This window comes from Typopeltis vanoorti, chromosome 8 (assembly GCF_054136105.1).
Source record: "Typopeltis vanoorti isolate ZY-2024b chromosome 8, IOZ_Tvanoo_1.0, whole genome shotgun sequence".
Classification (NCBI taxonomy): domain Eukaryota; kingdom Metazoa; phylum Arthropoda; class Arachnida; order Uropygi; family Thelyphonidae; genus Typopeltis; species Typopeltis vanoorti.
Window position 1 is genome coordinate 44,259,244 of NC_143556.1, and position 25,493 is coordinate 44,284,736.

Consider the following 25,493-nt stretch of genomic DNA (forward strand, 5'->3'; position numbering starts at 1 on the left):
TGTACTATCTTCTGAAGCTTCCACAAATTGGGTCCAACACTTCTCACCCCTGAGAATCGAGATATTAGAGCATCTTTAAAAGTGTTATAATTTTGGGTTTCTTTTAGAACTGGTGAGGAGTAAGAGTAGGTTTTAGCCCTGCCAACTAGCTTGCTGCATAGCAGAATAAGCAGTTGGAATTCACTCCATCGACTAATTCTTCTTAATTCCTCGATATATTCCAAGAATGCTAATACGTCGTCAGATTCTTCTCCGGAAAACTGGGGAAAAACCTGTTGCGGATTAATAGTGCTAAAAAATTCTGAGTCATTAATCTCCAAAAAAGTTAGAAAGTCAATATTCTCTGAGCTTAGTGGGATAGACATACTTGCATTTAGTTTATCATGCTACAATTACACTGGCCAACAAAAAAAAAATTTTTTTCCTGCTGATTATGATCTGACACTTGGTTTTTACTATTTTGGGTGCGCCGATTTCAAATATCAAGCCCATTTTTCTCTATCACGTCAGGTTTTTCCTCTATGGTATTTTCTTTTTGCTAATTTGTAAGTTTTTGATAGTTTTAAGGAGGCAGTACTATTTAGAGGATCAAAAAAATCGATTTTTTAATATTATTTTCTGAAAGTATGTACTTTTAAAAATCTGTTCCTAACTTTTTATCAAGAAATTCGAAAAATTCCCGAAGATATAGCCTATTATTCAAAGCGGTGCGCAGATCAGAATCGGAGCGCTCACCGCTCTCACTTGTTAGTAAACGAATAAATGCGTAAGAATCTGCAACGGTATGTACTGGCACTTTGAATGTGAGAGAGAGGCCGATAACCGACCTAATACTTTTAGGTGATGAAAAGTAGGCGACGACAACTGCCTAAAACAAATGAATGCTATATGCGTCATAGTGGACAAAGAACGACCGAAATCAGTCAATCGTTAATCGATCGTGAGAGTATGATGAGTGCTTGTAACATTTCAATAAAGTCTCTGGTTTTTTTTTGTCCTGTTAATTCCGGCAGTGAAGAAAATACATCATGTGTACTAATCGAAAATGTGTCAATAGTGTAGATTCCTTCTGCTACATTTGTGGTGGCAGCTTTACTGTTCCCAGTCAAAGGACAAATATCACTGATTTCATTAAGAAAGTGTACTTTGCATACTTTGACGTAAAACTTGCAGATCAGGACAATTCACGGGCTCCAAATAAAGTGTGTAAGTGGTGTAGAAAATTTACGACAGTGGAGCCAGGGAAATCATTGGCATTCCAATGATTTGGCGTGAACCGAAAAATCACGTAGATCATTGCTATTTTTGTTTAGTTCAGACTTCTGGTTATAATAAGAAGAATAAGAAAAAAATTGTATATCCAAATCTCGGCTCAGCAATTCGGCCAGTTGCTCATTCCAATGAAATAGCCGTGCCAATTTATAAAGGACTTCCTTTACTTGAGAACGAGTATAATCAGGATATGCCAGATGTTCTTGAGGAGCAAGACCCGGATACTGATTTAGAATAAAAATTTAATTTCTAGTTCTGGACCGCAACATTTTATTCAAGCGGAATTGAATGACTTAGTAAGAGATTTGGGCTTATCAAAGGAATCATCGGAATTGTTAGCTTCAAGATTAATTGAAGAAATTTACTGGAGCAAGATACGAAGATAACTTTTTATCGTAGCAGGGAAAGTAATCTTGTACAATATTTTAAACACGAGTGTGGGTTTGTTTACTGTAACAATGTGTCAGGTTTACTAACTGAAATGAGTGTTGTACAATATCATCCAAATGAGTGGCGTTTATTTATCGACAGTTCAAGCAGAAGTCTCAAGTGTGTCTTACTACACAATGGGAATGTATATGGCTCAATTCCTATTGGCTATTCAGTCCACTTAAAGGAAACATATGAGGACATTAAAAAGGTTCTGAAGTTATTAAAATATACAGACCATAACTGGCTCATCTGTGTGGATCTTAAAATGATGAACTTTTTACTTGGCTTTCAAAGAGGATATACAAAGTTTCCATGTTTTCTATGCTTCTGGGATAGTCGAGCTAGAAACCAACACTGGAGTCAGAAACATTGGCCTCTTAGAATATCCTTAAATGTTGGAGAATAGAATGTTATAAATCAACCTTTAATCGACAGAGAAAAAATCATTTTTACACCTCTACACATCAAACTAGGTCTTATGAAGCAGTATGTTAAAGCTTTAGATTTACAAGGTGACTGTTTCCAATACATGTGTGAAAAATTTCCACGACTTAGTTATGAAAAAATTAAAGCCGGTGTATTTGATGGACCGCAAATTAGAACTTTAATGAGACACCCAAATTTCATCAACTCTATGAACGAAATTGAGAAAGAGGCCTGGACTTTATTTACGATGGTTGCAGATAATTTTCTTGGAAAACTAAAAAGCATGCAATTACAAAGATCTAGTGGAAACAATGCTTGAAAATTTCCAGCACCTAGGTTGCAACATGAGCATAAAGCTTCATTTCCTATACAGTCATCTTGATAGATTTCCCGAGAATTTAGGTGCTGTAAGCGATGAACAAGGCGAAAGATTTCATCAAGACTTAAAAACTATGGAAGATCGGTACCAAGGAACATGGGATTCTCACATGATGGCCGACTACTGTTGGAGTATTCAAAGGGATTGCCAAAACAGAACACACAGCAGAAATTGCTACAAACAAAAATTTATTCCCTGAAACTCATGTGTAAGTAAAATTGTTATTTTTTTATAAATATTCTTGTAATTTTTAATAAATATTGTTAAGTAGTTATGTATCTAATTATCAGCCTCTCTCGCATTTAAAGCGCCGCCAGTATGTGCCGCTGCAGGTTCTTACGCATTTATTCGTTTACTGACAAGCGAGAATGGTGAGTGCTCCGATTCTGATCTGCGCACCGCTTTGAATAATAGGCTCTATCTTTTTGAATTTTTCGAATTTCTTGATAAAAAGTTAGGAACAGATTTTTAAAAGTACATACTTTCAGAAAATAATATTAAAAAATCGATTTTTTTGATCCTCTAAATAGTACTGCCTCCTTAAAACTATCAAAAACTTACAAATTAGCAAAAAGAAAATGCCATAGAGGAAAAACCTGACGTGATAGAGAAAAATGGGTTTGATATTTGAAATCAGCGCACCCAAATTAGTTAAAAAACAAGTCTCATATAAAAGTCAGCAAAAATTGTGTTGGACTGTGTTATTATCAATTCAAATTTTCTGCCACAAAAAGGTTTTCCTTTTTTTTTTTTTTTTTTTTTTTTTTTTTTGCCTGATATAAGGTCAATATCGACTCACTGTGATTCCCGATTATTAAATTTTGAATTTTAGGGGGCTAATCACATCCTGTCGGCTGTGCCATTTTGTTGTGTCTTTATCTATGGAAATTATCATTCTGTATACCTATTATACCCCTCTTATCAATCACCCTTACTTTGCAGTCGCTCTATGTGTTTGCTTAGAATCTGGTCCTGTCTCTTTTTTCAGACATAAACGAATTTATATTTAAAAAGCTGCACCAGTCTATATCCTATGATAGATCAATATACTACTCAGGGAGACATTACCAGTAATCCTACACATATAAATATATACTAATTGCTTCTATCAGTCATGGCCAAATTTTATCTAACATTTCAGCTCCCTCCCGCCTTAGGTTCATACTTTTATGAGTGGTGAGTTGGCGCTCAATATCAGGCAAAGCTCAATTTTAAGAGAGAATACATGTTTATTATCAACTTTATACACAACATACAATTATATCTAGATACACTTTCAATAAGTTAAATCACACATATCAGTACTAAGTTAAAGAAAGTAGTTCATTCTAAGAACTGCGCAGTGCATGCATTAAACAATTATCTAGCAAGCTGCTAACTATAGCTTTCAACAATACAATTCCCTCTTCTGTCTTTTCCCTTTATTAACTGGGGATTACTAAGTTAATTTTAACTTCAACCTAAGCTCTAACCATTACCCACATAATACATGTATATGGTCCTAAATTCCTTCTACCAATTCGTCTAATTCAATTCGACAACTGGACATCAGGTTGCACCTTATTACATTAGTCACTTAGAGTTCTCTAATTAGTAATATCCTGACATGAAACAATTTTCACATTAATCTTCTTCCTACAATCTAGTTCTGAGTTCTATAATAAAGTTTTACATTACCCTCACTGAGTATGGAATAGGTCTGCTGGTCTGTACTGCCTTTGTTGTTCCCGAGAACTGGATCCTTCCCTGTGCCACGTGCAGCGTTAGATTTCTGCTGGATAGGTCTTCCCTCATACGCATTATGGCTACTTCATTTCTGGAGATTATTCGGGGGACTTCTACGAGTTTACGAGTGCTTGCTAGGAAAATGTCCGCCGACTCGCACTGGAATTCCGTCTGCTGTATTTCGAGTAGACTACTTCATTTTTCCCGCCGACACATACCTCTGCCTATCGCACGACCTGGAACCTCTCCTCGATCAGGTGATCCAACAACCCAGAGTCTGGGGAAAAAAGGGCCTGTATGTCCTTGTGCAATCACTTATATTTCCTTTGCACAGTGCCCCCTTTTCCTTTTTTCTGGATCTCCTACATGGCGCTATGCCATTCTCGTTCTCATGATGATCTCAGCATTTTTGCTATGGCATATTTCTCGGAACTGCTTACGCACTTCGCCTTCTGTGTATCAAGCAGCCTCGGGCATTACACCAGCAAGTATTAGACCTTTGGACTTACTGTTACAAGTCGTCCAGTGGAATATTCTTATTTAAGCTAATTTTAACTGAACAATATAATGCAAATGATTTCCTGTTCACTTAACAAAATTTTGAATAATATATCACTTTAATTTAACCTCATCACCCTTTATAATGAATACATTCTTATGTGGTTTTAACTAAATGCAAGCCTTTTCTTTCATTAAATTTTTAGTTAATCTGTTGAGCCCTGAATGATTTGTTCATGATCTGAATCAAAAATCATTCGGGGTGCAACACCGCGATCTCCACACGTTCGTAGCAGGTCTGGCAGCTACTGGAAATACATTGGAATGCCTCTCCTGGATCCCCTCCCCCCAGGTGTCTGGGATCACACACCTGGAGCTAAAGTCTTGACATGAGCAAGACCTTAGCTCCAGGTGTGTGAGGTCTTGACATGAGCAAAATTGAGTGAGAGAGTTCCAAGAGCCTACAGCCCTTTTATAGCTCTGTTATTCTTTGTTCTTAAGCTCTAACTCCCCGGATCTTCTGCGAGCATGATGACATCACTTGGACTACCTTCATTTGTGGTGGCAATTTTCTACATTTGTATGACCTTATGAACTTTTGTTCTTGCTGGGTCAAACATAATCCAGGCTAATCCCTTATTTTCAGTTACACACAGACATCATTATATACAACTTTAACAGTAGAATTATTACATTTGTTTTAAAACTTTACAATTGCTGATTTCTATGTATTTTAAAGCATATACAAAAGCGATCTCAAAAAATTTTATAAAAATCTACCGCAAGAGATTTTACAAGGCCAATAGTTGTAACGGTCGGTCAATAACTTTAGCATGCCATGTTGATTGTAGTGCAGCTTGTTTCTTTGTGTATATATATGTATACTTCAGATGATGACCTTAATGTGAAGGTCGAAATGTCGAGTGTCTATTTTGGTTTATATTAAACTAAAGTTTTACTCTAACATTGTAGTTGTTTCCATGATTTGCATAATGTATTCTGATCACTGAGTAAGCATGAAGGAAAGGGTACATCTCATATATTCTCTTATATAAAAAACTAACAGTTTTTTTTAATTACGTTCCTTTTTTTTTTTCAAAAGAAAAAATATTAGCCTCTCAAATAAAATGCTCAGTTTGTATATAGTGCCATGTAATTGTTTCACTACTCACAAAAATACTTCATGAGCAAACTTTGTTTGCTTACACTTGGGAATAGGATTAAACAAAAATATAATTTCTTGGCAAGTATAGTTTATTTAGGTGCCATCCTACAGGCCTTGCCTGTTCAAGAGTTTTTTTTTAATTAACAATGTTTATTACAATTTACTTCTTAATAAAATGGACATCTGAACAAATCTCCATATTAATGCAGATTGATTTAGTGCTTACTGTCTGCATTGATTATGCTATTATTTAATTATGTTTATATCATGCTTAGTTAATGTTTTAAATTTTTCATTTTGTGATAGGGTTCTCTCAGTAAAACAAGGTCATTCATCCCAGACAAAAAAATGCCACTGTAATGTAGAAACTTATCCTTGGGGTAATCATCTAACCAAAATAAAAGGTAATCTTATTATTATATGCAGATGCCAGATATATAACAAGCAGTTATTTATTAGTAAGTGCAAAGTTTGAACTTTGAGGTCTATTTTTGATGTATAAATAATTTAGTAGTAAATTGTTTATTTCTTTAGGCATAGTCAGCTAATGAGAGCACTGAAGAAAGACAATAACAACTGTTAAAAAAATTAAGAACATACATTATTCCTGATTATGGACACAATTGAATCTATCAACAACAATGATGTGATGTAAAGGGAAATATTGCGTTGTAAATATATATATATATATATATATATATATATATATATATATATATATGGGGAGCTTAAGGGTCAAAGCTATATAACTGAGAGGAGACCTCCACATAGCCTTTAAAGGAATGCGGAGAACCGACCAGGGCTTCTGACCTAATGTCCAATCCTCACCTTCTCGTGGTGCACCCTGTTGGGTATCTACTTGGATACTGAACGAACGAGGATGAGCTGGCAATTTGGGATTTAGCCGACCAAATTGTATTCTTATTGGTTAAACCAAAATAAAAAATGATGGTGCAACATGACAAAATTTCATGCCGGCTGGAGCATCGCCCGGTTAAACAAGGCCCCCGTTGTTTTCGCCAGGGAACCAGGGTGAACAGTGAAAAGTCAGCTACTGGAACAAATCTAAAAACAAACCCCATCTCAACATCACCAGAGTTAAAGATCAGTACTATCAACATAAGAAGCCTGAATGGCAAAGAAATGGAGTTAGCTGAGGAATTAGATAAGTACCAGATCGACATAATAGGGGTGACTGAAACAAAAAAGACCAAAACTGGTGAGATCTTTCTGAGCAATAAATACAAAATGTTATATTCAGGCAATGACAATCAAGGAAAAGAAGGAGTAGCCATAGTATTCAACACAAAATACGAGGCTAATCTTCTTGAATGGCAGTCAAATGTGGGCAAATATGAGAATGGTGAACTAGACAATGAGACTTATTTGTGCCTATGGTCCCACAGAAGGTTCTACTAAGGTAGAAGTGGAGGAATTTTTTGATGCTTTAGAAAAAGCAACTGACACAATGAAAAAGGAAAAGTTGGTCCTTGTTGGGGATCTAAATAGCAGAGTAGGAAATGATTGTGAGACATACAAAAATATTTTGGGAAAATTTGGAGAAAAGAGCAAAGCTAATAATAATGGCAAATATCTGTTGGATTTCTGCTCAGGACAAGGACTGGTTATTACTAACGCCATGTTCCAACATAAAAATGTGCACAAATTCACATGGAGAGAAGAGGCTAGGAATAAGAAAAGTCTCATTGACTATTATTGTTGATAGTGATGTTTTCTCCCTGGTGCAGGACACCAGAGTGTACAGAGGATTTGAAATTGGAAGTGATCACTATTTAGTCTTGAGCAGGATAAATTGAATTTCATATTGAAAAGAATAACATGTAAGAAAGTTTTAAAGCGAATAAAAGTTGAGCAGCTCTTAGATGTGAACTGTAGACTAAAATACACAAAGATTATTGAAGAAAAAAATGAAAGAGTTTGAGAACAGGAATCAAACCTTGGAGATTCACTGGCAAACTCTGAAGAAAACATTCATTGATTCTGCCAGAGAGGCATGTGGTGAGGTTGTGTGCAAGGATAAAAAAATCAGAACTCCCTGGTGGACACAGGAAGTTAAAGAGGCAGTGAAGGAAAAGAAGAAAGCATATCAAAAGTTCCTGTCAAATAAATCAGCTTGTGCTCTTAGAGAATATAGAGACAAATGCAAGAATGCTAAGCACTGTGTAAAACTAGCTAAACAAAAGTCATGGGAGGACTTTGGCAAGAATATAGAAAATAAATATCAAGAAGGTGGCAAAATATTCTGGAGGTTGTTGAAGAAGCTTAGTAATGGAGGAAAGAGTGCTGTAAAAGGAGTTAGAGGTGATAAAGGTGACATGAAAATGGGAGAAAAAGATATCCTTGAGGTATGGAGTAATTACTTTGAAAAACTGCTGAATGAAACAAGCAGTGATGACAGCACAGTGGTGAAAAACACTGACCAGGCATACAGTCAGGAATACATATACATACTTGAAGTAGAAAAAGCCATCAAAGGCTTGAAATGTGGAAAGGCAGCAGGAGTAGATGATATTTAACCAGAAATGCTGAAGTATGGTGGTTATAAAAGTCTTACAGTGGCTGCACTGCATAGTTCAGAAAGCCTGGACAGAGGGATGAATTCCTGATGATTGGAGTAGAGCTCTCATAGTACCCATATATAAAAAGGGAAATAAAACTGCATGTGAGAATTACAGAGGTATATCCCTATTGAGTGTTCCTGGTAAGATATATGCAAGTATATGTGAGGAAACGGTTGAGAAGAATTGTGGAAGAAAAGCTTGGTGAAGAACAAGCTGGATTCAGGCCAAATAGATGCTGTCGGGATCAGATCTTCACTTTACGACAAATAGTCGAGAATGCATGGGAATATAACAGAGATCTGTATTTAAGTTTTGTCGATCTGGAAAAGGCATATGACAAGGTGCCAAGAGAGAAGCTATTCAATATGCTACAGTTATATGGTGTCAATGGGGCATTATATCAAACAATACTTAGTCTTTATTAGAGTTGGAAGTCAGCAGTTAGAATTGAAGGAAGTACAGGAAGATGGTTTAATGTTAAATCTGGTGTGAGACACGGATGTACATAATCCCCTCTGTTATTCATTATCTATATAGATCACATTATGAAAGAAAGTGGTATTAAACATGATATCAAAATTGAAGATGTTAATGCCACCTCTTTGCTTTATGTGGATGATGTTATGTTTCTAAATAAATCCGCTAAAAGTCTGCAAGATTCTCTGACTAAATCGAATAACTGTTGTAATAGATATGGTATGAAGGTCAGCAATAAAAAGACAAAAAACTATGAAAATAGGCAGAATCATTGAAAATGTCAACTGTGTTGTGAATGGAGAACCTGTGGAACAAGTAAAACATTTCAGCTACTTAGGCACGATTTTTAGTGAAGATGGTAAATTAAATATAGAATTAGACAACAGAATCAGCAAAGCTGGTATGGTGGGAAGTCAATTGAATAAATTCATATGGAATAAGAGAGAAATTAGTCGGAACACTAAATTAGCTGTACACAAGACAGTGTTCAAACCAGTTTTAACTTATGGATCTGAGAGCTGGGTCAGAAGTTAAACACTTGACCAAAGACTTGAGACCGCAGATACGAGATTCCTGAGAAAGATTATAGGTGTGAACAGATGGCAATATCATATTAAAAACGAGGATATTAGGAAAGAACTTGACATTGTCAGTGTCCAGGAATGCTATTAGCAGAGCTAATCTCAGGTGGTATGGTCACTTAAACAGAATGGGTGAAGAAAGATTAGCAAAACAAGTGTTCTCTGCTAGGTTGGCAGCAAAACGACCCAGAGGAAGACCAAGATATATAGGTGGATTGATACGATACAAAGTGCCTTAGACGATAGAAATATAAGATCTGATAATGTTGGAGTCTTGACAAGTAACAGACTGATTTGGAGGAAAATTGTAGATAAGAAGTTAAGAATGATGCAGTTTTTTTTCATGTAGTACTATCATATCCTGTACACCCCCTTGAGGGTACATGGCAGGAATATGATGATGATGATGGTGAACTTTAATGTCATCTCTTTAGCTTTACTGAAAACTGTTTTACCCCTGATATCATTGGTCTTTTCAATTTTGCCATCCTTACTGGCTATTTCACTTGGAAGGACACATTTATAAATGGTGTCCTTCCAAGTGAAGTAGCCAGTAAGGATGAAAGGACACCATTTATAAAAAAAACAATTTGAAAACGTGCTCTTCATGCTGCTATTCCCAGGCTTTGGCTATCATACGATGATTATGGGTTCTCTATTTGGCCACATGGGCTCAGCATCCAGTTCACTATAGAAAAAGAAAGTAATAATAGTCTGCCTTTTCTATTGGCTTATAATGGTTACATTATAACCCAATGGTTATAATGCCAAAAACATTTACATTTTGTTATTCCTCACATTCCTCTGAACATTCTGTTCTCTATATCCAGAGCACCTCAGAAAAAATAGCCAGAACTCTAAAGAAAATGTAATCTCTGGCACTGCTTTCAAATCTCATGTGAAGCTGGCTGCTCTTGTCTGCTCTCCAAAGTATCCACAGACTGCATCCTTTGCACAGTGTTCAATTTCAGAACACAGCTGGTCAACACTGATGTTTGCACACATGCTGCATTATAGTGTCTTTCAGTACTGATATCAAATTATCAGGATGATGATCCTTATAAACCTTGTCTTTGAGAAATCTCCAGAGCCAGAAGTCACAGGGGGATCAAATCAGGTGAACGTGGTGGTCATACAGTGCGAAAAATGTACAGCTAATCACTCTGGCTTCCATGAAATCTTCTCAACAAACTTCTTGTACAGATCAACCAATATGTGGAGGGGACCCATCCTGCATGAAAATGACTGAATTCATGCACAGCAAAATGTTTATCATATCACAATACCTCTCAACAGTAACTGAGAGGTCACAAAACCCAACTGGCAAATATCCTCAAAGAAGAATAGTCCAATGATAAAAAAAGCTGTAAACCCAAAGAGCAAATTTAAAAAAACATGGATGACTAAAGAGATACTAGAACTAATGGATAAAAGGAGAGTTGGGAAAATTAATCCCAGTGGAAATGAAAAATATAAAAGATTGGATACACAAATAAAAAATAAATGTAGAGAAGAAAAACATAGATAGATCAATAATAATTGCTTAGAAGTAGAGAAATTAGATAAAGCAAATAAAGTTGTAGAGTTACATTCAAAATTAAAATTTCTTAATAACCAAAAGAAAATAATTAGTTATTGAAAGCTTTTCCACTTGGTTATACTATAAATTAAAGATATGAAGAAATAATATACTTGGTTTAATCCTTTATTCAAGTATTACACTTGGATAAAGTGAAAATACTTCAAAATATGCCTGAAGTATTTCCAGGACTGGGGCAACTGACGGTAAAGGTGGTATGACTTCACATCTCTTGCCTTGGTATCCCATAATGCAAAGCACATCCCCTTGCAGACATGTATAATGCTGTACATTATGGGAAGGGTCACTGTCCAGGCCGGTTTCAACCTTTATTGAGGTCTCATCAGTGGGAGCTAGACCCAGAGGTGATACCAAGGTTGAAATAATGCAGTAGTCATATTTCCATATACGAGTTGCCAAAAGGTGTTGCACCTTATTATTAAAATACTCTGGATTAGAGATAGTTGTTGAAAGAGACCTCAATAAATGTTGAAACTGGTCTGGGCTGTGACCCTTCCCTTAATGCATAGCATTTTTACATATCCGCAAGAAGATGTGCATTATGGGATACTAAGGCAAGAGATGTGAAGTCATACCACCTTTACCACGAGTTGCCTTAGTCCTGAAAATACTTCAGGCACAAACTTTGTTTGCTTACACTTGGATATATGATTAAATCAAGTATATAATTTCTTGGTATCTTTAATTTATAAAAAAGAAAATAAGCCAACAGCTAAAAGATAAGAATAAGAAATGTTATTATAAATCCAGAAGACAAGATACAAAGATAGAAGGAATACCTAACAGAACTGTATAATGATCACAGGTCTGGCAAATCTATGATCAGTGTTCATCCAAATAATGCAGTATTCTTAAAGAAGAAATAGTAAGCGCAATAGAAGAACTACCTAATGGCAAAATGATGGGATGTGGTGGAATATCAGCTGAGTTAATAAAAGAGATAGGGAGAAAATGAACAGATTTTCTTAATAGAAATAATTCAGAAAAAAAAAATATATATATATATATATATATGATACTGGCATACTACCAGAAGACTTCATAAAATCTATTTGCATTTCAATACCAAAAAAGAATAATGTAGCAGAATGTAAAGATTTTAGAACAATTAGTATCATATCCCATGCTTCAAAAATACTATTGAAAACAATAATAATAAAAAAATGCAATGTTTTCTAGAATTAAATGCTATATAAGTGAATAACAAAAAAAAAAAAAAGGATTTGTGCCAGGAAAAAGTTGATTTTGACATATCGCCAACGTTACGAAGTTTGCGTGAATTTCAAACGAATTTAGAGTTAACATACAAAGACGTCTGTGACACATTTTGTTTATTGCACCAAATATGATTTTGAAGTATTGCAGACGTTACGAAGTTCACGTCAATTTCAAACAAATTTAGAGTTAACATACAAAGATGTCTGTGACACGTATTTTGTTTATTTCACCAAAATTGATTTTGACATATCGCAGATATTACGAAGTTCGCATCAATTTCAAACGAATTTAGGGTGTTAGGCAGTGAATATATATGCATATAAACTCTATTCACTAGTTAGTTTGTGTTGCAATTTATTATTGTCCCTAATATGTCTGCAAATATTTATAATATGTTTGGATAAAAACAACGAGACAAATTTATATCATCAAAGTGTTGGCATTTTTGACTTGTCAAGTGAAAATAGCGACAGTAGTAGCAGTGGAAGTTCGGTTCAAGGCAATGTTCATAAACGTTTGAGACCAATATCATCTAGTAGCGATCATTCCGATGTAACAGAAAATGAATGGAATTGGCAAGAAAAGGAAAATATTCCTATTATAAAACCATTTACGGAAATTTCCGGCATCAATGCAATTGCTTTGCTGAGATTTGGTGCAAATCCGACACCTCTTTCTGTTTTGAAACAAATACTTTGTGATGATTTCTTTGACATGATAGTTACAGAAACTAATAGATATGCGGCTCAAGCAATAAACGAGGAAATTACTAAAAAGATTGAAGAATAGTATCCAATAACAAGTGACGAATTGCAGGCATATTTTCCATTATGTATAATTATGTCACAGGTAAAAAAATCTAATATAGACATGTATTGGTCAAAGAGGGCTGTGGTCGAGACACCCATATATTCAAAAATTATGCCTCGTTTACGCTTCTTGGCTATATCTCATTTTCTCCATTTCATGGATAATGAAACAATAAAGAAAGACGACAAAATATGTAAAGTGCGAAATATAGTCGACTACCTGAATAATAAGTTTCAGCAATTATATACACCAGATAAAAATGTAATAATTGACGAATCACTTGTGAAATATAGAGGTCGACTAAATTATGTACATTTCATTGCTAGCAAATGAGCACGATTTGGGATAAAATTTTACAAGCTATGTGAATCAGACTCTGGATATTGTTCAAAGTTCAAAATTTATACAGGAAAGGATAAAATTCCGGGAAGCGATACACCTGCATCTCAAAATGTTGTCATGGAGTTGGCCGAACCTATTTTAGGAAAAGGATGTACGTTATTCTTAGATAATTGGTATTCGTCACCAGAATTATTTTATTTCTTGAGAAAAAAAGTACAAATGTTGTGGGGACAGTTAGAAAAAATCACAAGAATATGCCTAAGAACTTGACGACATATAAAATAAAAAAAAAGGCAAATCAAAAACTTTATCTTGTCGAGGAATTTTGTTATTACATTGGCACGATAAGAAGGATGTTTACATGATAAGCACAAAGCATTCAGAAGAAGAAATGGTAGATACAGGAAAAGTAAGAAGTAAGAGGGGTGATGAAGAAAAAGTAATAAAACCTAAATGTGTTCTTGAATACAATTGCGGAATGGGTGGTGTCGATAGGCAAGACCAACTACTTGCTTGTTTTCCAATTATGCAAAAATGCATCAAAGGTTACAAGAATATATTTTTCTATTTGATGAATATCGCTATTTACAATGCTTATGTTTTATATTCCAAACTACCCAGTATGTCAAAACTAACAATAGTCAATTTCCGTTTGAACGTTTAATTATAGTACCCATGGACGTTAAAAATTGGGCACATTTCACTGAACATATATCCCCTACTGATAAAAAGCAACATCCAGCAAAGAGATGCCATGTATGTTCCAAGCATAATGTAAGAAGTGAGACTACATAGCAATGTAAAAAATGTTTGATACTGTTACATTTACCTAAGTGCTTTGAAAAGTATCATACTTTGCAAAATTATTAATATTCTTTATAATAAGTTAACAATTAACAAAAAAAATCACATGAATTAAATAAATAGTAGCTTTGTCTGTTCCAACTTTAAAAATAATTTATGTCAAAGGGTTAATGCAATATATATCAATTAAAAACTGTTATTGAAAGATCAAGAGAAATAAATAATAACATATATATCTATGCTTGACAGACTTTCAAAAAGCATTTGACCCAGCAAGCCATGAAAAGTTAATAGAAATATTAAAAGACATTCAAATTGATACAGATGACCTCAGAATAAAAAAAAAAAGAAAAGAATTATACTGGAATCAGAAGACACAAATTATAAACAAAATTAATAATGAAACATTAGATATCAAAAAGAGGAGTGAGACAAGGGTGTATAACTGTACTTTTCAGTATATACAGTGAAAGAATATGATAATGAAAGAATTTGAAGAAATTGAAATAGGAATAAAAAATAAATGACATTAGAATTAACAATATTAGATTTGCTGATGACTTGGTGTTCATAGCAAAATCAAAAATAGAGTTACAAAATATGGTTGAAATACTAATCAGAAAGAGTCAGAATTATGACCTAATATTAAATACAGCTAAAACCAAGTAAACAACAAAACACAAATTTAAGAATATCAACAGGATTCATTCATGTGAAGGCTTATAATTATTTAGGAGTAATGATTAAGATGGAACAACATTTATGGAAATAAAATCTAGAATAGCTAAGGCAAAAGAAGCATTTGGGAATAATAAATTACTAATGACCTCTGGAATAAATAAACAGACTCAAATAAAATAATTTGTCTGGTCCACATTGAATTCTGGATGTGAGATGTAGACATATACAAAATCCGTAATCAAGAAATTGCATGCCTTTGAGATGTGATCTGAAGATTTCTTGGAACGAGAAAAAAAACTAATGAGGAGGCTAGTGAGAACCAAAAGAGCACTCATGGAAGATCTTATAAAGAGAAAGTGCAAGCTTTGCAGGACACATATTAAGAGGATCAGCATGGAAAATATCTCTGAAAATACTGGAGGGAAAATTAGAGAGAAGATCTCTGGTAGACCAAGAACCTCTTAAGTTGATGATGTTAAGAAATGGATGGTAACGAGCTATTACAGGATCAAAAGAATGGCAGAGGAATGCACACTCTGGCTTACCATGATTGCTAACCTCCAAATTGGAGAAGCTACTTAAGTAGGAGAAGAAGCTTTGTTATATATCTGTTACATATCACATTGCTTTTAATTTTATTCAGTTCGTCTAAAAAAGGGGAATCAGAAGAACAAACTGTAGTATCACTATGTACAAGAAACTTTAATTTAAGATCCCACTTAACTAACCAATTGTTGAAAATGTCATTAGTCATCCAAGCATTTGCACTAGAACAGTAGTCAACAGGCAAACTTTTGACACCTTTAAAACATCGAGGATTTTTACTTTTTCAAGTCACTAGGAGCTCTTGTTTCTCACCCCTCATATTAGCACAACAAGTCACTTGCTCTTTTAAAGATTTAAATCATTTAGTACTTTCATTTTTAAACAAATAGGGATACTCAAGCATTTCACAAAAATAGTCCTGTTTCATCTGCATTTTAAATATCCTCGGAAGAATATTCAGCAATAATTTTTGGCCACTAGGTCTTAATCCATGCATCAGCTGATAAAAAAAAATCGGCACTTTTTTTTTTCTTTGCCATGAATACACTTCTACACAAATATTCTCTCGCTTTTTTTCACCTGTTAAACCATTCATCACTTGTGGTGAAATTTTCTTGGACCATTGTTTTTGCAAGTTCTGCATTTTTGATGCATCAAAGGTCTATTAATCGAGGCATTCTTTTCACAAACATTACTAAACCAAATTTTTAATGCTGATTCAACTTGAGTATCCTTACCACATCAGGCTCTCTTCCAATCCATGTTTTCATTAGTAAGAGCTGAAGTTTCAGTGTTTGATCTGTTTTTTAAGAGCTTGCGCAAGAATGGTTGTGAAATTTTTAAATGTACAGCTGCACTACGCTCACTCATTTTGGGCAATTTATCATAGTACTCCAAAATTCTTTGCTTCTTCCATAATGCTAAGGGCTATTTTAACAAGCACTTAAAGTCAAATTCACTTACTGAAAGAGAGCACGAAAATAAACTCAAAAAATCACATTTAGACTGTATTTATACCCCCCCCCCCTCCGGCATTTGTCTCGACGATTTAAGATTAAAGGAAGATTAACAAAAGTCAGATTTCAACAAATATTCTTTGTCAAATTTTCTTCTAATTAACCCTCCATCTCTAATGCAGAGTATTTAAGAAATAAGGTGTGACGCTTTTTGACTACTTGTATATGGAAATATGACTTCTGCATTACTTCAACTTTGGTGTCACTTCTGTGTCTGGCTCTCTCTGATGATATCTCAGATTTTGGCAAAATAAGTACATTTTCTTTCATTTTTTTTTTTTTTTTTTTTTCACTTTGGTTTTATTTTACTGGTGCTGGTGGTAGTTTTCTCTCTACTAGCACTGTTTTTTTTTTTTTTTTTTTTTTAAGTAAATATTAAGATTGCTGGTAGTGCGTGCAGTTAATATTTTCAGGATTACTTTTGGCAGTATCATGGTTGCCATTTTATAGTAGCTCAAATAGAGCATTTGCTGATGGTGTAGAACTATTTCTATATCAAGAGGTTATTTAATTCTCAGTCTTACGACTGAAAGGTTTTTTTTTAATCTTTCCCTTACAATCAAACACAGAGGTTTTAGTCTTTTTCCTCCAACCTGAGATAAGGGTACCAATTCCTCTAAGGGTATAAACTCTAGGAATTGAAATTCCAGGATGTGAAGAAGCGAGATTGGTGACTAAGATTTTAAAAGAGATAGTTGGTGCTAATAAGATTTATTCTTTCACCCCTTAAGAAAGCCCCCAAAATAAAATGGACATGGAGAAATAAAAAATGAAATAGATTATATACTGTGTAATAATAAAGAGATAGTTCAAGATACCTCAGTACTAAATCAAGTAAAAACAGGAAGTAACCACTGACTAGTGAGAACCAAAATTAAAATAAAACCCCAAATTGGAAAGAATAAAATGGCTAAACAACAAAAAATCAACAAGTTTTGACTTACAACCTATTGAAAACAAGAAGAAGGATTAAGAAGAAAAACTCAATCAAAAACTATACTTAATAAATATATTTGAAGAAGGCATAAATAAAATAAGCAAAAACCTATCAGAAATAATAATCTCAGCAGTCAACGAATTCAACAAAAATAGACCATAAACTTTCAGAGGAAACCTTACAACTACTTAAAAAGAGACGAAATATGAAACAAGACAAAAACTTAACTTCTAAAATAGGATATGCAGAACTATAAAAAACAATAAAGAAAAAGATGAGAAATGAAATAAGATCTTATAACACTACAAAGATAAAAGAAACAATTGGAAACAAAAATATGAAAATAAAGAAAACATTTATCAGTTGGCAAAAGTCAAATAATTGCAATAAAAGATCTACAGTAAGGAACCAAGAACAAATCCTAAGCAGAGTAGAAGAATTTTATAAACTCTATAGTGATCCTTCAATTGATAAATCAAATATAAATAACTCTTCCCCATCACATATGGAATTCATCCCACCATTCACTTCAGATGAAATAAAACAAGCATTAAAACAAATGGAAAATGTCCTGGTGAAGACCTAATTCACATAGAATTAATTAAATGGAGAGGAAGCAACATAATCCACCATGTCACGAACTTACTAACTAACTTACAGAAAACTGGAAAAATGCTACTTTGATACTGTTATTTAAAAAAGGAGAAAAAAAAGTAAAGAACTATAGACCAATTAGTATTCTCTCTAATCTATACAGAATTCTCACAAAAGTAATAACAAACAGGTTAAACCCTCCTCTAGACTCAAATCAACCAAAAGAACAAGCAGGATTCTGTAAAGGCTTTAACACAATTGATCATATTCATGCAGTAACACAAATAATAGAAAAAACAGAAGAAAACCAATTGCCTCTCCGTTTAGCCTTTATTGATTATGAAAAAGCATTTGATTTCATCAAAACTAATGCAATATTCAAAGCACTTCAGAATCATGGAGTTCCTGGAGAATATAGGTAACAGATGCAGAAGAGATTGTTCAGTAAATGAGTTGCGATTTTGTTAAAAGCTATCAATCTGGTGTACGCAACATTGAACTCACTGTTACCTCTTCACTAGATGAAGAAATGCAGGTGTATGAGGATGAGGTATTAGTGCTGTTGCACAAATTGAATAAGAATTCAGCAATAGGTACTGATGGGATATCAGCACATGTGCTAAAAGAGTGTTCAGCTGGCCATTCCTTTGACCAGGCCATTTAATATGAGTCTCAGAACAGAGAGGATTCCACGGGAATGTATGGTAATTCCATTGCAAAAGGGTGGTGCATAGACTGATGTATCCAACTATCGACCAATTAGTATCTCAGGAGTATTGGTGAAGATTTTGGAAAAATTGATTAGTGCTCGCATTCAGAAATGGGTTGACAGTGAACTCTACTTTGAAATGAACAACATGGGTTTACTAAAGGAAGGTCATGTTTTAGCAACTTGCTCACATTCTATAACAATGTTACCATTGAACTAGACAAGGGGAATGAATACACAATGATACTTTTGGATTTTGCTAAGGCTTTTGACAGAATACAACATAGCAGACTGCTCCATAAATTGGAGAAAATGGATTTGCGTTATAGAATATTAGAATGGATAGACGGTTGACTGACATATATCAAAAAGTGGTATACTGGGGATGTGAGTCTACAAGATTTAAGGTAACTAGTGGAGTACCACAAGGATCAGTGCTTGGTCCATTGTCATTCAATCTGTACATTAATAATATTGGGAAGGATATGACAAGCAACATACAGCTATTTGCTGATGCAAAGATAGGTAGAGTAATCAGGAATGCTGCTGATATGCTAATATGCTTTGAAAGATAATGATTCCATATATATATCTTTTTATATCATAAATATCTCTTTTTCTTAATATATATATTATATTCAAGCAATGACAATCAAGGAAAAGAAGGAGTAGCCATGGTATTCAACACTAAATATGAGGCTAATCTTCTTGAATGGCAGGCAGTCTCAAGTAGAGTGATGTGGGCAAATATCAGAATGGGGAACTGGACAATGAGACTTATTTGTGCTTATGGTTCCACTAAGGTAGAGGTGGAATAATGGAAAACACTTGTTGGATTTCTGCTCAAGACATGGACTGGTTATTACTAACAAAATGTTCCAACATAAAAATGTGCACAAATTCACATGGAGAGAAGAGGCAAGGAATAAGAAAAGTCTCATTGACTATGTTATTGTTGATAGTGATGTTTTCTCCCTGGTGGAGGACACAGTGTACAGAGGATCTGAAATTGGAAGCAATCACTATTTAGTCTTGAGCAGGATAAAATTGAATTTCATATTGAAAAGAATGACATGTAAGTTTTAAAGCGAATAAAAGTTGAGCAGCTCTCGGATTTGAACTGTAGACTAAAATACACAAAGATTATTGAAGAAAAAATGAAAGAGTTTGAGAACAGGAACCAAACCTTGGAGATTCAGTGGCAAGCCTTGAAGGAAACCCTGATTGATTCAGCCAGAGAGGCATGTGGTGAAGTTGTCTGCAAGGATAAAAAAATCAGATCTCCATGGTGGACACAGGAAGTTAAAAAGGCAGTGAAGGAAAAGAAGAAAGCATATCAAAAGTTCCTGGCAAATAAGTCAGCTTTTGCTGATAGAGAATACACAGACAAATGTAAGAAAGCGAAACATTGTGTAAAACTAGCTAAACAAAAGTCATGGGAGGACTTTGGCAAGAACATAGAAAATAAATATCAAGAAGGCAGCAAGATATTCTGGAGGTTGTTGAAAAAGATCAGAAATAGAGGAAAGAGTGCTGTAAAAGGAATTAGAGATGATGAATGTTGAAAGTTTATTTTTCACTTGGTTAAACTGTAATAAATTTAGTTTAATCCTTTATCCAAGTGTGAGTAAACAATGTTTGCGCCTGAAAGTATCTTCAGGACTGGAGTAAGGTGGTACAACACAAGGCAACTCGTTGCAAAAGGTGGAGCAAGCTAACATCACTCCTATCTCAGTATCTCCCATAATGCAACACATATCTCCTTGCGGATATGTATAATGTTATGCATTAAAGGAAGAGCCACTAGCCAGACTAGTTTCGACCTTATGAATAAGTAAAGCTTTCTCTAAAAAATTTGGACGATCCCTAGGCCACTCAATAGTGGGCGAAAGACTGTCCATCTCAGCATTGGCTCCACTCAGTTATGGCCTTCCACCCACCACCACTGAGCAGAATCACTCATATTCTGGGGAAAAGCATTCACCGATAAAGCCCCTCATCGGGCCATACCGGAAAACACTTTCCCCGGAGACTCAAATTGCTCCTTTAAGAGAGCGAACTGATATTAGCAATAGCCGAGCCTCAGTTAAACTTCGTTGGCTACAGCATTGCCAGACCGGTTTCACATAATGTAAAACGCAGCTCCTAGGAGATCCATTGCTGTTTCACATTATGAGAGAAGGTCACTACCCAGACCGGTTTCAACCTTTATTGAGGTCTCTTCAGTGGGAGCCAGGCCCAAGTGGAGATATGAGGCAGAAGCATTAGCAAGGTCATCTCTACCTATAGGAGTTGCCAAACGGTGTGCCACCTTTTTATTAAATTACTCTGGATTTAGAGAAAGATGTTGAAAGTTTATTTTTCACTTGGTTAGACTATAATAAATTTAGTTTAATCCTTTATCCAAGTGTGAGCAAACAAAGTTTGCACCTGAAAGTATCTTCAGGACTGGGATAAGGTGGTACAACACCAGGAAACTCGTTGCAAAGGTGGAGCAAGCTAACATCACTCCTATCTCAGTATCTCCCATAATGCAACACACATCTCCTTGTGGATATGTATAATGTTATGCATTAAGGGAAGGGCCACTACCCAGACTAGTTTTGACCTTTATTGAGGTCTCTTCAGTGGGAGAGCCAGCCCAAGTGAAAATATGAGGCAGAAGCATTAGCAAGGTCATCTCTACCTATAGGAGTTGCCAAACGGTGTACCACCTTTTTATTAAATTACTCTGGATTTAGAGAAATATGTTGAAAGTTCATTTTTCACTTGGTTAGACTATAATAAATTTATGTATTAAATTTATTATAATATATTTATAATGCCTCATATCTCCACTTGGGCCTGGCTCCCAGTGAAGAGACCTCAATAAAGGTCAAAACTAGTCTGGGTAGTGGCCCTTCCCTTAATGCATAACATTATACTATCTGCAAGGAGATGTGTGTTGCATTATGGGAGATACCGAGATAGGAGTGATATTAGCTTGCTCAACCTTTGCAACGAGTTGCTTGGTGTTGTACTACCTTACCCCAGTCCTGAAGATACTTTCAGGCGCAAACTTTGTTTGCTCACACTTGGATAAAGGATTAAACTAAATTTATTATAGTCTAACCAAGTGAAAAATAAACTTTCAACATCTTTCTCTAAATCCAGAGTAATTTAATAAAAAGGTGGCACACCGTTTGGCAAATCCTATTGGTAGAGATAACCTTGCTAATGCTTCTGCCTCATATCTTTACTTGGGCCTGGCTCCCACTGAAGAGATCTCAATAAAGGTCGAAACTCGTCTGGGTAGTGGCCCTTCCCTTAATGCATAACATTATACTATCCGCAAAGAGATGTGTGTTGCATTATGGGAGATACTGAGATAGGAGTGATGTTAGCTTGCTCCACCTTTGCAACGAGTTGCCTGGTGTTGTACCACCTTACCCCAGTCCTGAAGATACTTTCAGGTGCAAACTTTGTTTACTCACACTTGGATAAAGGATTAAACTAAATTTATTATAGAGATGAAAAATGGGATATGAAAACTGGAAAAAAAGATATTCTTGATGTATGCAGTAATTATTTCAAACATTTCAAATCAAACAGCGCAGTGATAAAAAAAAAAACACTTATGAGGCATGCAATCAGGAATACATATCCATACTTGAAATAGAAAAAAAGGCAGAAAAATGCCTGAAATGTGGAAAGGCAGCTGGCGTAGATGATATTTGACCAGAAATGCTCAGGTATGGAGGTATAAAAGTCTTGCAGTTGCTGCCCTGCATAGTTCCGAATGCCTGGACAGAGGGATGAATTCCAGATGATTTGAGTAGAGCTCTCATAGTATCCATATATAAAAAGTGAAATAAAACTGAATCGAGTTATTTCTCTTCTGAGTGTTCCTGGTAAGATTTATGCAAGTATATTTAATAAACAGTTGAGATGGATTGTGAAAGGAAAGCTTGGTGAAAAACAAGCTGGATTCAAGCCAATTAGAGGTTATCAGGATCAGATTTTCACTTTACAACAAATAGTTGTGAAATCATGGGAATATAACAAAGATGTGTATTTAAGTTTTATAGATCTGAAAAAGGCATATGACACTGTGACAAGAGAGAATCTATTCAAAACACTACAGTTGTATGGCATCAATGGAGCATTATATCAAAAAATACTTAGTCTTTATTTGAGTTGTAAGTCAGCAGTTAGAATTGAAGGAAGTACAGGAAGATGGTTTAATGCTAAACCGTCTGGTGTCAGACAAGGATGTACATTATCCACTGTGTTATTCATTATTTATATGAATCACATTATGAAGGAAATTGGTATTAAACCTGATATCAAAACTGGACATGTTAATCTCATCTTTCTTATTTAGTCAGGGAATCCTACAAGTCTGCAGGATTCCCTGAGTAAATTGAATAACTGTTGTAATAGATATGGTATGAAGGTCAGCAATAACAACACAAAGACAATGAAAATAGGCAGAAGCATTGAAAATATCAACTGTATTGTGAATGGAGAACCTATAGAACAAGTCAAACATTTCAGCTACTTAGGCACAATTTTTAGTGAGGTTCATAAATTAAATATGGAAATAGATAATAGAATCAACAAAGCTGGTATGGTAGGAAGCGAAATGAATAAATTTGTATGGAATAAGAGAGAAATTAGTCAAAACGCTAAATTAGCTGTATACAAGACAGTGTTCAAACCAATTTTAACTTACGGATCTGAGACCTGGGTTAGAAATAAAACATTCAATCAAAGACTAGAGACTGCAGAAATTAGTCCTGAGAAAGATTAGGGACATGAACAGATGGCATCAACGGCAATGTTATATTAAAAATGAGGATATTAGGAAAGAACTTGACATTGTTAGCATCCAGGAATGTGTCAGCAGAACTAATCTCAGATGGTATGGTCACTTAAAAGAAATGGAGAGGAAAGATTAGCAAAACAAGTGTTCTCTTCCAGGTTGGCCAGAAAGAGACCCTGAGGAAGACCAATATATAGGTGGATTGATATGGTAAAAAGTGCCTTAGAATATAGAAATATGAGATTTGATAATGTTGGAGTCTTGAAAGGTGACAGATTGATTTGGAGGAAAATTGTAGATAGAAAGTTGGTTGATGATGTAAGTTTTTCATGTAGTACTATTAATTCCTGTACAACCCTTGAGGGTACATGTCAGGAATTTGATGATGATGATGATGATGATATATATTTTTTGATATTTTGGAAAAATCATAAGATTTGTAGTTTAACTACTAATGCAGACTAGACAAAATTGAAAGTTTGGGGGAAGTGTGATCTTGGAGGCATTCCTTTTTGGACTAACCCCTAATAGAGAACCCCTCATATTTGGAATTTCCTTTTCCACTTACCCAATATTACCAGTTCAAGAACATATATATACAAAAACTTTGGAACCTTAGAAGACTGAAAAATAGGGCCACTTTCCTTTTCTTCTAAAGCTATAGCATTCAAAACCATAATCTTTCCTGCTCAGTTGTTACATTATAAATGTTACAGATATCACAGAAGCTGAAGAAAAGCAGTTATATATCAAGCCTGTGCAATTGTTTTGGTCCAGCCGATACCAAGAAGTTAAAAAGGAATTGCTTCAACTGTCAAAGAAGCATGGAGGATTTGGGCTTCCAGTTTTAAAATTCTGCTATTTAAGCAATACAGCTTCAAAAATCCATAAAATATTGTAGACCAATCACACATGTGCAGACCTTCTCCTGTATTGCCTATCTCCTGTTCGGAGTATTGAAGATTTCTTTATACCAAATTTTACTTTTTTAAACAGAAAAAATGTCAGTGCCAGAGTGTTCTAGCAGTCTTATAAAGGTCCAAAAGCTGAGATTTTCCTGAATACTACAACACTCTGTGCTTAACTCTAAGACTGCTACAACACTCTGGCATTGGCTTTCTTACTATTAAAAATAGTAAAATTTGCTATAAAGAAATCTTTAATCTCTTTTGCCGCAAACTTCAACAGTTGGGTGCTTTCATAACTTATTGAAGTTCCAAGGATACCTTAAGGAGGGATCTTTCTTGGAGAATTGCATATGGCTACCTTCCAGTCAATATCATCAAATGGAGATCCAATCTGTGATGTCTGTTACCGATTCAGTAGAACATGCTTTCTACATCTGCCCTCTTACCCTGAGTATTTGGAACATATTATGTAATGTGTTGGGCGGTTTTTTTTTTTTTCTCCAGTGCTTATCACCTGTTATTAATGAATTAAAATATCATTTATGGAAGGTAAGAAAGAAACATGGATTTGAAAACCAGAGGTATGACATCCAAATGCTTAAATGAACAATAATATTGTATTGTGGAAATTTTATTGCTCAGTTGGATTATTTTTGTGTTTAGAAAGAAGCAGTCTAGCAAATACCAAATTTTTGACTAGATGGTGTAGACCACCCACATTATGCAGTATTCTCCAGGAGGAGATAAAATTCTGTCTATGAGAAGTTTTTTAAATGATTCCATCCCCTTAATTCAATATAATTTTATAGTCAATTGCAGGGACGACTGGAAAGCAATCCCAGTCAGAGAAGGTCAACTCAAGGCAGTTAACTCAGGTGGTTAGCCTTATCTGAATAAGGCTAACTGCCTGGGTAATCAGTCATCTTTGCACTTTAATTTCAGTTGGTCTTTTGATTGTTCATCTATATGAAAAAGGAAAACTGATAT

General features: G+C 34.8%; 1 protein-coding gene across 5 annotated transcripts in view; it reads left to right on the forward strand.

The window, feature by feature from the left end:
* LOC150103958 (F-box only protein 38-like) overlaps nt 1-25,493 on the forward strand; it is a 251,812-nt gene that overhangs the window by 206,117 nt on the left and 20,202 nt on the right. For all 5 annotated transcript variants that reach the window (XM_090397198.1, XM_090397200.1, XM_090397196.1 and 2 more), the window contains one exon: nt 6,204-6,301. In XM_090397198.1, the coding sequence (XP_090253324.1) occupies nt 6,204-6,301 (98 nt within the window). The remainder of the gene's footprint in view (nt 1-6,203; nt 6,302-25,493) is intronic.